At 46.9% G+C, this 16,816-nt stretch overlaps 1 protein-coding gene across 2 annotated transcripts in view; it reads left to right on the plus strand.

Annotated features, from left to right (window-relative positions):
• LOC140731905 (phosphorylase b kinase gamma catalytic chain, skeletal muscle/heart isoform-like) overlaps window positions 1-15,212 on the plus strand; it is an 80,338-nt gene extending 65,126 nt beyond the window's left edge. For both annotated transcript variants that reach the window (XM_073053873.1, XM_073053872.1), the window contains exons 9-10: window positions 1,739-1,864; window positions 3,797-15,212. In XM_073053873.1, coding sequence (XP_072909974.1) covers window positions 1,739-1,864; window positions 3,797-4,042 — 372 coding nt within the window. In that variant the 3' untranslated portion in view covers window positions 4,043-15,212. The remainder of the gene's footprint in view (window positions 1-1,738; window positions 1,865-3,796) is intronic.
• The last annotated feature ends 1,604 nt before the right edge of the window (window positions 15,213-16,816 follow it).

Raw genomic sequence — 16,816 nt, forward strand, 5'->3', positions numbered from 1 at the left:
TGGGAAAGGTATGAGTGGGAGGCAAGGATGTAGACCAGAGGACTACTCTGCACAGAGAGGTCATGAGAGAGGTTACCTTGAAACCATTGGTTTGGCAACAGCTGGTGCAGCTTTAGACAGGATACAAATGATGGAAGATTAGCATTATTTGTCATATGTTCATCAAAATATACAGTGAAACATGTCATTAGTGTCAAATCAAATCAGCGAAGATTGTTCAGGGCAGCCCCAAGTTTCACCGCTCTGGCATTAACACAGCATGCTCAGAACACGCACCCATACATCTTTCGAATGTGAGAGGAATCTGGATCACCCGGAGGAAACCCATAGGGTCACAGGAAAACATACATCAGTGCCAGCAATATCCTACAGACAGTTCACAGAACTACTTTTCCTCTTTTGAAATATTACTAATTACTAATCTGTGTTTGATTGGATCCCGTCATTTACATTTTTAAAAACCTCAGTATTGCATACATACTTTGATAATAAACGTACTTTGAATTCAGACCGCGTTAAACCCCAGTCTGTGATTGCTGGTGCTGTAACAGTGTTTTGCCGACTGCTCTGACACTGCGCTGCCTGTGTGTGGAGTGTGTGCTGACGCTTGGCACATTAGTCCTAGGATGGTGTATGTCAGTTGTTGCATTAGGAACATTTGGAAGGAGATTGATAAAGTTGGATTTGTGCAGTATACAAACATACTCTTTGCTTGTTTGCCGAAATTTCTAGGCATCTATACAAATCCCATTTGCCTGCATTTGGTCTGTAACCACTAGGCCTATTTAAGTACCCGTTTACACCTTCTCTGGCAGCAAGTTCCAGGTATATTAACTTCTTACTGTGTGAAAAAAAACTGCCCCTCAGATTTCCTTCACAATCCCTTCCTTTCATCATAAACGGCTTGGTTTTGGTTCCTCTATCATGGGACTATCCACCGTCTTCCAATTTTATACACCTCTATCAGGTCTCTCCACAGCCACATTTGCTCTGGAGAACTTAAACCCAGCTTATCCAATCCCTCTCATAATTAAAGTCCTCCAACCTGGCCACGTTTGAATTCACCAAGCCAACTTAGAATGCAATTAACCAGCTCTTTGTGGATCTTCTCTGTTGTTTTAACCTTCTGGACCAGCCTATCATTCAGGTCTTCGGATTCTTGCAGTTACCAGCTTTATTCATGCTGCTCTTCTTAAAGGAATGACATTAGCTGCCCTATTTTCTGATACCTTACCCGTAGCTAATGATGTTGTATAAGGCCTCAACTATCTCATCTTTTGTTTCCCATAGCAAACTGGATTAGATCTCATCTGGCCTTGAGATTTATCAACCCTTACCCGTCCCATTCCGTCTAACATCACTTTGCCCTGACCTGCACCAGATTGTCCAACACCCAACCTTGAGTCTTCATGATTGTATCCTTGGTGAATACAGATAGAAAGTACTCAGCCAGGACCTCAACCTCCCCCACACACAGATTACCTCTCGCCCTGAGAGGCCCAACTCTTTCCCTCCATCGGGTCTAATACGATTGCAAAACTGTGATGGATCCCGATTGGGTGAAGCAGAAGCCTGTTCCCCTTAGCCTTTGATCCAAGGATTTACAGTGAAGGGCACCAGGTAGAGGGGAGACAGGAAAACCTCCTGAACAGAGTCCCAGGGCTGTTCTGGGACAAGCTGGTGCTGCTGTGCTAGAGTGTGGGCACACTGACGTGTTGGTTCTTTGTGCATGGATCAGATCTCCCAGATGCTGGTGGTTAAGCCCGAGGAGCGTTACACCGCAGACCAGGCCCTGGCTCACCCCTTCTTCCAGCAGTACCTAGTGGAGGAGGTTCGTTACTTCAGTCCCTACAGGAAATTTAAGGTAGGCAACCACTCTGCAGTTCGTGCTGTTAGGAGGTGGGTGGTGGTGTTATTAGGTCACAGCAGCCACCTTGGTGTGGTTGTGTGTCTGTGGGAGGGGGTCAGTGCAGCCCCAGCACATGGCTGATTCTGAAAAGCCCTGACCAGTCACTCTCAGGTCCCAATGCAATTATGTTGAAACAGCAAATATAAAGCCCAGGTAAAAGGGTTAGTCACAGCAGAATCAGCTGAGCCCTGGAAAACCCCGTGTGACTGTGGCCTCACCACTTACAATCGGTGCCAGGTGCTGTATCAGGTGAACCAGAACTGCACGTCTTCTCAGCTGTTCAGTGAGTCTAGCGGGAAGGGGTCCAGTTAATAACCCTACTCCCCACTCCCAATCACAGTCTGACTCTGAGCTCTAGGGGCCCACATCTTCTCAGCTGTTCAGTGAGTCTAGGGGGAAGGGGTCCAGTTAATAACCCTACTCCCCACTCCCAATCACAGTCCAGCTCAGAGCTCCAGGAGCCCTTCCTCAAATAACTGATCGGAACATAGAAATCTACAGCAGGCCCTTCGGCCCATAACGCTGTGCCGACCATGTAACCTACTCTAGAGACTGCCTAGAGTTTCCCTACCACACAGCCTCTGTTTTACTAAGCTCAATGTACCTATCTAAGAGGCACTTAAAAGAGCCGATAGTATCCGCCTCTACCACCATCGCTGGCAGTGCATTCCACACACCCACCACTCTCTGTGTGAAAAACTTACCACTGACATCCTCTCTGTACCTACTTCCAAGCACCTTAAAACTATGCCCACTCATGTCAGCCATTTCAGCCCTGGGAAAAAGCCTCTGACTATCCACACGATCAATGCCTCTCATAATCTTATACACCTCCATCATGTCACCTCTCGTCCTCCGTCACTCCAAGGAGAAAAGGCCGAGTTCACTCAACCTATTCTTATAAGGCATGCTCCCCAATCCAAGCAACATCCTTGTAGATCCCCTCTGCACCCTCTCTCTGTAGTATCTGACCATTGTGGGTATTTGTCACTATGGCTGTGGGCAGTGCTCCAGTGAAGGGAACAGGGCTGCAATGTGGAACAGACCCTTCAGCCTCCACTTTCAGCAAAGTCACACAACGTTGTTTACCTCAGCACCGCCATCCCGCACGAAACTCAGACCCTCAGCAGTGTGCTCACCGGCACCGCCACAGACCCCTGAGAATCCTGGAGTGACCGCACACACTGAAGAAACCTCCCCCGTCTGTGTGAACCCGCAACCTCTCACCCTGAGACTGCTGTCCCCCATCTGGACATCCCAGCTGGGAACCAACTCCAGCTGATCGCGACACAGGGCATTCAACTCTCCTTTGGTTCAATTCAAATCATCGAGGAAGATAACAGTGTAGAGGGAAGGACAGATGGGGGTGTTGGAGTGTGGGGAATGGGGAGACAGAGTGCGGAGGGACGGGTGGAGTGTGGGGAATGGGGAGACAGAGTGTGGAGGGACGGGTGGAGTGTGGGAGGGGGAGACAGTGCAGAGGGACGGGTGGAGTGTGGGAGGGGGAGACAGAGTGCGGAGGGACGGGTGGAGTGTGGGAGGGGGAGACAGAGTGCGGAGGGACGGGTGGAGTGTGGGAGGGGGAGACAGAGTGTGGAGGGACGGGTGGAGTGGGAGGGGGAGACAGAGTGCGGAGGGACGGGTGGAGTGTGGGAGTGTGGGGTCGAGGGGTGGGGTGTGGGGAGGTGGGGTGCGGAGGGGTCGCGAGGGGTGGGGTGTGGGGAGGTGGGGTGCGGAGGGGTCAAGGGGTGGGGTGTGGGGAATGGGGAGGTGGAGTGCGGAGGGGCCGAGGTTGGTTGTAGAGATTGGGGAGCTGGTGGTACTGGGGTGGTGGTGTTTCACAGCCCTTTGCTCATGACTAACCCCGATTCTGTTCCTGCTCTGCAGACCATCATCTGGACAGTTCTGGCCTCAGTTCGTATTTACTACAAGTATCGGCGAGCGAAGCCTCTCAACAAACATGTGCTCATCCGCGATCCCTACGCTTTTAAAGGAATTCGTAAAATCATCGATGGCTGTGCTTTCAAGGTGTACGGACACTGGGTGAAGAAAGGTTTGCAACAGAACCGAGCCGCTTTGTTTGAGAATTCCCCCAAAGCCTTCCTGTTCTCCCTCAGTGAAGCCACAGCATAGCTGGGATGAGTCGTCACTCTCCGATCATTAGCCATGCTCGTGTGGTGTGTTAACTGGCAGTGATCCCGACACTGCTGTCTGCTTCCATCCTCTATGTTCAAGATGCGTGGTGAAGGTGTCACTTTACAAATGTGAATTGCTAATTTAAAACTCTGCAAAGCCACTGCTCGTTCAGATCCCAATCATTCTGCATTTTTGTGGAAGTTGACGATGTCTGGTGCACAGTGTCTGAACCCCTGTGATCCCCACCCTGTTCATTCTCGTTGGCTTCAGGATGAACACCTTTTCTGTGAACAGACCTACTCATTCATCCTTTTCATCCTGACCTCTCACTCTCATTCGAACCCCGACCCTGACATATCACCCTTACTCTGACCCCGACTAATCACCTGGACGCCCACCCTTACCCTCACATTGACCCATCACCCCCACCCCCACTTTGACTCCTTACACTGGCCCCCAACCCTCACCCTGATCTCCAGCGACCTCTGGTTCTGGGCCCTTATGTATTTGCATCATTGCATGGGAATGGAGCCAATGGAGATGGGAAAACCTTTGTTTATAGAGAAGGGAATGTTCCCTTAACATCTACACTGGCTGATGCACTGCAGTCTGATCAAACTCCACTTATCAGTGTTTTCTCCACAGCCTCAAGGTTTCAACAGGGTTTGTTTCCTATCCTCACCAACAGAGGTCCAGTACCAGCACAGTTCTCTTTCCTTCTTCAACACATCACCTTAAATCCATGTTCTCCGCATAGACCTCCCATCCAAAGGAAATTCTATCCACACCCCTCACAGTTGTGCACTCCAGAGTGTCCCCTCCACCTCCTTAGCTGCAGGGGAACCAATGTAGCCCATCCAGAGAAGGTTCTGCTTTCTTTAAGTGAGAGATGTGAACAGATTAGTCTGAAGCCAGGTGTGAATGATGAAGGATTATTAAATAGCTAACAGGAGGAAGAGGCTCCAAAAACATCCTCTCCTTCAACAAGAGAATGGTGAAGAAAAGGCTGAAGTGTTGTCACCAAGTTCTGCCAGAAGTTCCATGTAAGCATTCCACACTGGCTTCCTGCACACACCCCAGACTCCAGGCAAATTCTGCTCACTGCACGTGATCAGCTGACTTGTAGAAGGCTATGGGGCTAATGTTCTTCCTGTTGTAGTGAAGATGGTGATCCACGAGTATGTGCTGTAGACAGGTGGTTCCAGTACAGCTACAACACTCCCATCTACCTGACAATGTGGGAAATAAGACAGTGCTGTCCTCTCACTGAAGGATAAATCCATTCCACTGCCAATCAGTCGGCATTTTGGATTGTGTCATCAATAGTGTGATTCATTGGCACTTCACCTCAGATGCCATTCCCATCCGGAACCCATCCTAGCCTCAGTCCAAAAATGGTCCAAGTGCATTTTTCCAAGATGCACTGGTAAACTGAGGTTAATTGGCATCAGAGATTGGAGTGTAGAGAAAGGTACTTGTGGTTTTCAGCGGGCAATCACCTCAGCTCCAGAATATCACTACAGAAGATGGTTGGTGTCCAGCCTTCTTCAGCTGTTTCCCTGTATCATTCATAGCAACACACACAAAATGCTGCAGGAACTCAGCAGGCCAGGCAGCATCTCTGGAAAAGAGTAAAGAGTCAACGTTTTGGAACAATACCCTTCCTTGGGACCGGAAAAAGAGATGAGGTCAGAGTAAGAAGGGGAGGGGAGGTAGTAGGTGATAGGTGAAGCCAGGACGGGGGAGGTGTGAAGTAAGGAGTAGAGAAGTTGATTGGTGAAAGAGGTAAAGGGCTGGAGAAAGGGCAATCTAATGGGAGAGGACAGAAGGCCATGGAAGAAGGGGAAGGGGGAGGAGCACCAGAGGGAGGTGATGGGCAGGGAAGGAGATGAGGTAAGAGAGGGAAATGGGGAATGGTGAAGGGGAGGTAAATACCAGAAGTTCGAGAAACCGATATTCTTGCCATCAGGAAGCATGGAAAACCATGCTGGCTCTCATTAATTAAGCCCTGGTTTTTCCAAATGCTCACAAATCCTATCCCTAAGAACTCTCTCCAGTAACTTCCGTGAGGCTCATCAGTCTATAGTTTGCAGGGTTATCCCTGGTTCCCTTCTTGAGTAGCTAACAACATTAGCTACTCCCTAGACCTCAGGACCTCACCTGTAGCTAGAGAAGACACGAAGATGTTGTCCAAGGCCCCAGCAATCTCTTCAGTTGCCCCTCTCAATAACCTGGGGATATGTCATCAGGCCCTGGGGGTGTATCCACATTAATGCCCTTTAAGAGACCCAGCACTACCTCCTCCTTTACTTCGAAATGCCCCAGCATATTAATGCATGCGGCACTCAACTCCCTATCATCCACGTCCTTCTCCTTGGTAAATACTGATGTAAAGTACTCATTAAGGACCTCACCCACATCTCTGCATTCAAGCAAATGTTCCCCCTTTATCCTTGAGTGGTCCTACCCTCTCCCTGGTTACCCTCCTGCTCTTGGTGTTTGTATAGAATGCCTTGGGATTCATCTCAATCCTACTTGCCAAGGACTTCCATGGCCCCTTCTCGCTTTCCTAATTTCCTTCCTTAGTTTCTTTTCTGGCTTCTTTATACTCCTCATGTGCTTCGTCTGACTTTCAAAGCTTTTCATTCTTATCCTTTTTCTTCACAAAATTCATCACCTCTCTCAACATCCCTGGTTCTCTTACCTTGCTGTCCTTGTCCTTCCTTCTGCCTGGAACATACCTGTCCCTGTCCTGTCCTGTCCTGTCCCTGTCCTGTCCTGTCCCTGTCCCTGTCCCTGTCCCTGTCCCTGTCCCTGTCCCTGTCCTGTCCCTGTCCCTGTCCCTGTCCCGTCCCTGTCCCTGTCCCGTCCCGTCCCTGTCCCGTCCCTGTCCCGTCCCGTCCCTGTCCCGTCCCTGTCCCGTCCCTGTCCCTGTCCCTGTCCCTGTCCCTGTCCCGTCCCTGTCCCTGTCCCTGTCCTGTCCTCTGTGCCGTTGGTCTTTAAAAGCCCTCCATATGTCAGATGTGAACTTGCCCAAAACAGCTGCTTCCAAATAACTTTCACTAATGCTCTCTCTCCTGTCTATTGCTCCAATTTAATACTCTCCTGCAAGACTCAATACCAGGTCCAGCTCCTCTTACTAGACTATCTCCATATTGATTTGAGAAACCCTCCTGGATGCACCTAACAAATTCTGCCCCATCTAAACCCCTTGTAGTCTGAGGGGCCCAGTTTATATTAGGAAGGCTGAAATCCCCCATGACAACAACCCTCTAACCCTATTGTTTTTACACCTTTCCTTAATCTGCCTGCATATTTGGTCCTCAATGTCCTGGAGGTTACTGGGGGGGGGGGGCTATAGTACAACCCCATGAGTGGTTGTTCCACTCCTATTCCTAACTTCTACCCAAACAGACTCAGTGTCTGAACCCTTCATTATGTCTCCTCTGAGAACAGCTGTAATATTGTCTCTGATTAGTAGTGCAATTCCCTCCTCTTTTAACTCCCTCTGTATCTTTTCTAAAACATTGAAACCTTGGGACATTAATCACCCATTCCTGTCCCTCTCTCATCAAGTCCCTGTAATGGCCACATCATCGTGGTTCCATGTTCTGTTCATCACGTTTACCCATAACACTCCTAGCATTAAAATATACACACTTCAGACTGTCTGTCCCATTGTGTCTGTTACTTTGCTCCTGCCTGTTTATACTGGCCCTGACATCTATCTTCCTCTCCATCCCTCCACTTACTGACCCGATACTCTGATTCCCTTCCTCCTGCCAAACTAGTTTACACCCTCCCGAGTAACACCGGCGAACCTTCCGGCCAGGATATTGGTTCCCCTTCAGTTTAGGTGCAATTCCTCCCTCTTGTACAGGTCACCTTTGTCCCAGAAAAGGTTCCAATGATCCAAAAACCTGAAACCCTGCCTCCTACTCCACTTCCTCAGTCACCTATTCATCTGTACTATCATCTGACTAGCACATGGCACTGAGAGTAATTCAGAGATTACTCCCAGTACCTCGGAGGTCTTGTTCTTCAGCCTCTTTCCTAACTCCCTCTACTGTGCAAGACCTCTTCCCCTTTCTACCTAAGCAACACACACAAAATGCTGGAGGAACTGAGCAGGCTGGGCAGCATCTATGGAAGAAAGTACAGTCAGTGTTTTGGGCCGAGACCCTTTGGCAGGAGCCTTTCTACCTACGTCATTGGTGCCAGTGAGCACCACAACCTCCGGCTGCTCACCCTCCCCCATAAGAATATTCTGCAGCTGCTTAGAGATATCCTGGACCTTAGCACCTGCAAGGCAACACACCATCTTGACATCTCTTTCACAACCACAGAATCTACTGTCCACTCCCCTATTAAGTCTACTGTCAATATCCTTTGCCTGACTTTACCCTTCCCTGCTGAGCCTGAGAGAGGGCCACAGTGCCACTGGACTGGCTGCTGCTGCTGTGCCCTGCTATGTCATCCCCCTTAGCAGTTTCAAAAGGGGTATTCTTGTTGCTCAGGGAACCCTGCACTGTGTGCTTACTCCCCTTACCTCTGCTGGTCAGCCATCTAGGTATGACCACCTCCATAAAAGTTTCATCTCTGAGGTATGTCCCGAGTGTGTCCAGCTGCAGCTGCAATTCCTTGACCTGGTCAGTCAGGAGATGAAGTTGGGTGAACCTGCAGATGTTGTTATCAGTGAAATAGTTGGGTATTAATCCCACATTTTACAGGAGGAGCATTCCACTGCTTTACCATCCTGCTTACCCTTGTTATACCATTGTCTCTAACTTCTCAAGCTTAAATTCTACAATCAAATAAATGACTCCAAAACAAAAACACAGCAACTTTGGCCTCTGCCTATTCTTACTGAAGCCTATTGAGAAAGCCTGACCACTCTAACACTGCCCCACTCCAACAATGGCTGCTCTGCCTAAACCTGATTTCTTATGGGCCCTTGCTAACTTACTAATAACCCAAGCAATCTCTCCCACTGACAGACACCACTCCCTTTTTAAAATTGGTGCATAAACTCCGCAAGGAACTGTCTTCAACGCTTTCTGTGATCTCCAACTCCACAAGTAAGTCCCCTGCCATAAGGAAAAGATTATTCATACCCTGACCATGAGGAAAAGATTATTACTCTCTGCTCTATCTAGACCTTTTATAATTATATACTCTTCTATCAGGTCATCCCTCAGTTCCCTTCACTCTGTGTAGAACAAGCCCAGCCTATCTGATCTCTCCCCATGACTAAAGTCCTCCAATTCCTGCAACATCCTGACAAATCTCTGCTTTCTCTCCAACACAATCACATTCTTCCTGTCATGCCGTGACCAGGGCTGCACTTAACACTTATCACAAGTACAAACTGAGCTGGGTTTTGAAGAAACTGCACACAATATCCCAACTCTTATATTCTGTGAAGACAAGTATGCCGTATCCCTTTTTCATGACCCTATCTGCCTGAGTTACATAGAAAACCTGCAGCACAATACAGGCTCTTTGGTCCACAAAGTTGTGCCGAACAGGTCCCTACCTTAGAAATTACTGGGCTTGCCTATAGCCCTCTATTTTACTAAGCTCCATGTATCTATCTAAAAGCCTCTTTTTTTCTTTTTACAATATTTTTATTCAGAAGAAAAAAAAACAAGATTTATAGAGTGCAACACATAGATACATCTCAACATAACTTGTGTACATTCATATATTGTAATAAAATTGATCAAAATGTTATAGCATATCACATAAAGGTATACCACTCTGTAATCAAAAAATTAAAGATAAGTCATACATCATAAAAGAAATTTTTTATATAAAAAAAGTCAACCCCCTACCAACTACCAAAGACAAAAGCTGATGGATGACAATGGATAATTAGAAAAAAACATATTCACTTAAGAGAAGATAAAAATATACATAAAAGTCTGTGCACTGTTAAACTTTATAAATTGGAAAAGTAATTTAGGAAAGGTCCCCAGATATCATAAAAAGATTGTTTCGAATTTAAGACTGAGCAGCAGATCTTTTCTAAATTTAAATAAGACATAATATCACGTAGCCATTGAAGATGTGTAAGAGGGGTAGACTCCTTCCATTTAAGCAAGATTGCTCTTCTTGCTAAAAGAGAGGTAAAAACTAAAACCTGTAGGTTAGGAGTATTTAAAGTTATATCTTCATTTGCAATAATACCAAACAAGGCAGTAAGGGGATTGTCAAATAAATTTGCACTCCCAAAAACACATTTTTACAGATACCTTCAAATTAGAGATTTCCTACGTTTCCAATTAACTACTTTTCCTATTGGTCCTGATAAAAATTTACTGGATGATCTTTTAAATTTAAAACCGTTTGTTAATGGTTCTGTTACCGGTATCTATAACTTGTTGATTGATTCTAGACAAGACTTTTTAGATAAAATAAAAAAAGCCTGGGAGGATGACCTAAATTGTCAGATTTCTGATGATAGATGGAATAAAATTCTTAAACGGGTTAATAAATCATCTTTCTGTGCTCGTCATTCTCTTCTACAATTTAAAGTGGTTCATAGAGCTTACATTTCTAAACAGAAGCTGTCCAGTTTTTACTCGAATGTTCCTCCACTTTGTAATAAATGCAACTCTGCTGATGCCTCTTTAATTCATATGTTTTGGTTTTGCCCTAAAATTGAAAAGTTTTGGCGGGAAGTATTTCATACCTTCTCACAACTTTTTAGGGTCCAATTTGACCCAATTCCCCTTACTGCCTTGTTTGGTAAAAGCCTCTTAAAAGACCCTATCATATCCGTCTCCACCACTGTTGCTGGCAGACCATTCCACACACACCGCTCTCTGAGTAAAAAAACTTACCCTTGACATCTCTTCTGTATGTGCTCCCCAGCATCTTAAACCTGGGTCCTATTGTGGCAACCATTTCAGCCCTGGGAAAAAGCCTCTGACTATCCACACGATCAATTCCTCTCATCATCTTATACACCTATATCAGGTCACCTCTCATCCTCTGTCGCTCCAAGGAGAAAAGGCCGAGTTCACTCAACCTATTCTCATAAGGCATGCTCCCCAATCCAGGCAACATCCTTGTAAATCTCCTCTGCACCCTTTCTATGGCTTCCACATCCTTCCTGTAGTGAGGCAACCAGAACTGAGCACAGTTACCTTTGTGAAATATGAACTTGGTCCTGCTCTTCATCAAAATTCTTCAGTGTCCAACTATTTACTCCATACCCCGATCTAACTCTCAGAATTAGATTTCAATGTTAACTTTCTACCTGACTTTTCATCTGATCTGCATCCTTCTGTAGTCTCGGACAATTTTCCTTGTTCTGCATTATACCAGTACTGTGTCATCTGCTGACTAATAGTGATTTCTATATTCACACTCAGCTCTTTAACATGTGACAAATAGCCGAGGTCTCAGCACCAATCCCTTCATACACCGCTAGTTACAACCCTCCACCACTAATGCCTACTACCACCCAGCCAATTTTGGATCCAGTTAGCCAGCTCCCACAGTCCTTAACCTTCGAACCAGCCTACCATATGGGATCTTGTCAAATACCTTATTAAAGTCCATAACAACATCATCTACCTCCCTACTTACATAATCTTCTGTTACCTCTTCAAAAAACTCAAATTAGTGAGATTAGATTTTCCCCTCACTAAGCCAAGCTGAGCACCCCTCTACAGTCCATTTATCCAAATCCTGTCCTTTAGGATTTTCTCCTCTCACTTCCCTACCACTGGCCTGCAGTTACCCATCTTATCCCTGCTGCTCTTCTGGAATAAAGGAACAACATTAGTTGTCCTTCTGTCTTCTGGAAGCTCGTCTTTAGCTAATGAAGTTGCAGAGCTTGCAGTGAAGTGGCCTGTTCTGTAGCTGGAGGACAGGCCTGTCTGTGAGTGGGTGGGAGGGCAGGTATGGGTGTGAGTGGGTGGATGGGTGTGTGTCTGGATCTGGGTCTATGGATGGGAGTGAGGGAAAGGGATTGTTTTCCTGTTGAAGCCACTTGTGTTATTCTGCTAAACACTGGGCTTGCTATATCAGCACTGGAATGTGAGATGACTCTTGTGAGCTACCCCCAGCCCATCCTTAGATTGACACAAACAACACATTTCACTGTGTGTTTCAATGTACATGTGATAAATAAATGAATCTGAATCTGAATTCTTTGTCAATGCCCCAGCTATCTCATTTCTTGCTTCCTGTAGCAAACTAGATTAGATCTAGTATGGCCCTGGGAATTTACCAATCCTTTAACATCCCATGACACTAGCATCTTCTCCACAATCTCCTGTGGATCTCTGCATCCTTCTTGAACCGTTCAGCAGAACCCTTTGATCCCGACTTTGCATCCAATGAGCCACTTCCTCGTGAATTATGTTGGTGTTTAGCAGGAGGCAAAGAGTCAGAATAATGGGACCTATTCTGGTTGGTTGCCAGAAACGACTGGTGTTCCACAGGGGTCAGTATTGAGACCGCTCCCATTCATGGTATATGTCAATGATTTGGATGACAGAATTGATGGCTTTGTGGCCAAGTTTACAGACAATACAAAGATAGGTGGAGGGGCAGGTTATGTTGAGAAAGCACTTGGGAGTCCTTGTGCGGGATTCCCTAAAGGTTAATTTGCAGGTTGAGTGGTTTGTGAGGACAACAAATACAATGTTAGCCTATCACAAACAAGAGAAAATTGAAAGATGCTGGAAATCCAATCACAAACAAGAGAAAATCGAAAGATGCTGGAGATCCAATCACAAACAAGAGAAAATCTGCAGAAGCTGCGTTCATTTTTGAGAGAACTAGAATATAAAAGCAACTGAGGCTTTGGTCAGACCACATGGAGTGTTGTGATCAGTTTTTGGTCCCTTATCAAAGAAAAGATGTGTTACCATTGGAGAGGGTCCAGAGGTTCATGAGAATGATTCTGGGAATGAAATGGTTAATGCATGGAGAACATTTGATGGTTCTGGATCTGGAGTTTAGAAGAATGGGGGAGGGGGATCTATTGAAGCCTATCTAATACTGAAAGGCCTCGACATGGTGGTTGTGGAGAGGATGTTTCCTCTAGTGGGTGAGAGGACACAGCCTCGGAATCGAGGTACATCCATTGCTATGGACAGCTGTAGAGGCCAAGTCTTTGGGTATATTTAGAGTAGAGGTTGATTAGTCAGGGTGACAAAGGTTGTGGAGAATGGGGTTGAGAGGGATTATGGATCAGCCATGCACAGCAGACTCAATAGACAGAGGTCTTATTCTTCTCCAGTCTTTTACTTGATGGCCAGTTTGCCACCTGGGACCTTGTCTTAAGCTTTACTAAAGCCAATGAAGAGATCAGATGCTGCAGCCTCATCAACCACTCCCCCACTTCAACATACATGTTGTGATCACACGATCATTTCTACTGTAACGGTGATTTGGCCTCTGCCAGTGTCGGGCTGAGTGGTCACAGTTACTCAGGCTTACGACCCCCATCTGTGGCCAGAGGTGCTTAATGTCTCTGTTGTGCCACGTTGCTTTCATTTCCTAGGATGTGCTTTACTTGGGGATGATGGATTTTCTAAATTTGAGGTTGCTAAATTGTATGTTTCCACTGTTATATTTATTCCATCATCATTTCACACTCCAGTCTTCACCAAGTTGTTTTTATTGTTCTCCCTCTAGTGAAGAGACACTTGTACACTTCCAGATTCCTGGTGGTTCTGCCCTCTTCCTGCTCTTGGTAATCTCACACAAAGCTCCAGACTGACAACAGGCAGGTAGCACCTTGGCAGTGAAATTCTCACCCTTGGTTTCAAACCTCACCCTAATCTCAGCCCTTCTGCCCAACAGCACGGCCTGTCATCCTCCCCGACAAATTCATCAATGACAGCCAGGACCCTGAGCTATGGAACATCCCTCCTCATGACAGATGCCCATGACACTGAGAGGCAGTGAGCTACTGAATTTTATTTGGTCTACAGTCCACCATTTCACACACTACCCCTCCAGCGTGGGCTGTTCTACCAGGGAGCCTGCGTGTATTCAATGTCAAGGTCTGTCTTTGACTAGCCTATAGGATAATTTTAATCCAGATACACATTCAGATGTTCGAGAGGAGAACTTTGTATTTTCAGCTTTTCTAACTCAAGAACTTGGGTTATTCAGACGGTCAGTGTATCTTGTTGGAGGTTTGATGCAGCTTTAGTAGTCTGAGAGAGTTGAGACGGGTATGCACTTTAAAGGGGCACAGGAGTGGATCATGGGTGCAAGATGGAAAGTGGGAGGGCAGCTGAGGAGTCACAATGAAGCTCTACACTGCCTGTGCCATTCATTAAGGAAGATGTGGTTTTGAAGAGGGTGCAGAGGGGATTCCGCAAAAGGATTTTGATTCAGATTCTGATTTATTTGTCATATGTACATCAAAATGCAGTGAAATGCGTTGACGACAAAATTGCTGGGGGCAGCTCACAAAGGTCGCCACACATTCCAGCACCAACAATCACAACAGAGAACACACCAGAACAGAACTTACCAAGCAACAACAGTCAAACAAGCCCTTTCCTCCCCTCCTTACTCACTCACACATCACCTTCAGTTCCTCAGAAATTCACAGACCTGGGGCTCCAACTACTGTGCCTCAATCAGCCTTTGAGCTTTGAATCAGACATACAATCAACTTTCCAGCTTCAATCCAGACCTCTGGGGAAGAGAGACTTCAGTTCTGTAGACAAACTAGAGAAACTGGGGTTGTTTGCCTTGGACCAGAGGAGGTTGTGAGGAAATCTGAAATAATGTAACATACGGACAGTATAGGATTTATTTGAAGCAGCCACTGGGTCTAGAATGCACCAACTGGAGCGGCATGTGGAGGCAGGTTTACGCCATTCAGTAGGGAGCTGGCAGGAGGAAGTGCAGGGTGATGGGGCGAGGACAGGCAGTGGAACTAGAGTGAAAGCTCCTGTGAGGCTGGACAGAACAACGGCCAGCCCGTGTGCTGTTACAAAGTGGAAAACTGAGGGACTGTCGTGATTTAAACTGATTTAGCAACACCACTCAGAGGACTGATACATCTGTCCTTCACTAAACTATTCACCTTTTCACTGCATGCATTCTGAGGCTGGCTGTTTCAAATGAAGCGCTGCATGTTCTTGTTCAGTCCGACTTAAAGAAAACATTAAATTATTTTTGTGGCTGTGGACGTCTATTCTTTTTTCTCATGAGAGCAAAATATTTGACTCGGGATGTGTGTCTGTGTTTCTGCATCAGAGTAAGGTCAGTTTTACAAAGTTGCATTTCAGCAAAAGTGAACTGGAAGCTGAGGTGAAGGGAAATCCATGGTGGAGCTGAACAAGTTGTTCATTAAGTTCCTACTGAAAAGAGAAGAGTTGGGACGGGGCTGGGTGGAGAAATATGGAGAGGGCAGGGGAGAGGAAAGGACCACTAAGGTTGAATGGCAAGTTGAGGGAAGGGGCAAAGAGTGAGTGGAGAGGTCAGAGGAAGGGTATCCTATGTAACCTGCAGTATGTTGGATGGTGAAAGTCAAAGCCTGTGGACACAGAGGGTGGTGGTGATGGAGACATGAAATACTGCGGTTGCTGGAATCTGAAACAAAATGGGCTGATGAAGAAACTCAAGTCAGCACCCACACAGACCTCTAACCCCAGGTTGAGACTCACCATCTGGACAGAGTATAAAGGGGAAGGGTGTAGCCAGTTTTAAATAAGGGAGAGGCAATACAGGGGCTGGTAGGCAGAAGAGGCCAGATGGGGGTGGGCAGATTGGAGTTAGATGCTGGGAAGTGATTGATGGAGACAATGAAGGAGTGCGGATGGTGGGATCTGACAGGAGAGGACAGTGGTGAGAGAAATCAAATAGGGCAGGAGAGTACATACCTGAGCCAGGTAGGGCAGGAGAATACACACCTGAGCCAGGTAGGGGACGGAAGGTACGCACCTGAGCCAGGTAGGGGAGGGGAGGTAAGCACCTGAGCCAGGTAGGGGAGGGAAGGTACGCACCTGAGCCAGGTAGGGGAGGTACACACCTGAGCTAGGTAGGGGAGGGAGCGTACGCACCTGAGCCAGGTAGTGAGGGAAAGTACACCTGAGCCAGGTAGGGGAGGGAGCGTACGCACCTGAGCCAGGTAGGGGAGGGAGCGTACGCACCTGAGCCAGGTAGTGAGGGAAGGTACACAGCTGAGCCAGGTAGGGGAGGGAAGGTACACAGCTGAGCCAGGTAAGAGAGGGAACAGATACACACCTGAGCCAGGTAGGGGAGGGAAGGTACACAGCTGAGCCAGGTAGGGGAGGGAAGGTACACAGCTGAGCCAGGTAAGAGAGGGAACAGATACACACCTGAGCCAGGTAGGGGAGGGAAGGTACACAGCTGAGCCAGGTAGGGGAGGGAAGGTACACAGCTGAGCCAGGTAGGGGAGGGAACAGATACACACCTGAGCCAGGTAGGGGAGGGAGTGTACACAGTTGAGCCAGGAAGGGAGGGTACACAGTTACAAGGATTTGGGATAATCCTAGAAACTATTAAGTTCAAAGTAAACATGAGAAAATCTGCAGATGCTGGAAATTCAAGCAACACACACAAAATGCTGGTGGAATGCAGCAGGCCAGGCAGCACCTATAGGAAGAAGTACAGTTGAAGCTTCGGGCCGAGACCCTTCGTCAGGCAGAGATTGTAACCAGTCATGACTAAGTAATAAACAGCACTATCTACTCCTGGAGTAACAGGTGGATGCGAGTGGCTAATTCCCTTCCTCAGGAAGTCATGTAACACAGACAAGTCTCC

The sequence above is a fragment of the Hemitrygon akajei genome, chromosome 8 (assembly GCF_048418815.1).
Source record: "Hemitrygon akajei chromosome 8, sHemAka1.3, whole genome shotgun sequence".
NCBI classification, from domain to species: domain Eukaryota; kingdom Metazoa; phylum Chordata; class Chondrichthyes; order Myliobatiformes; family Dasyatidae; genus Hemitrygon; species Hemitrygon akajei.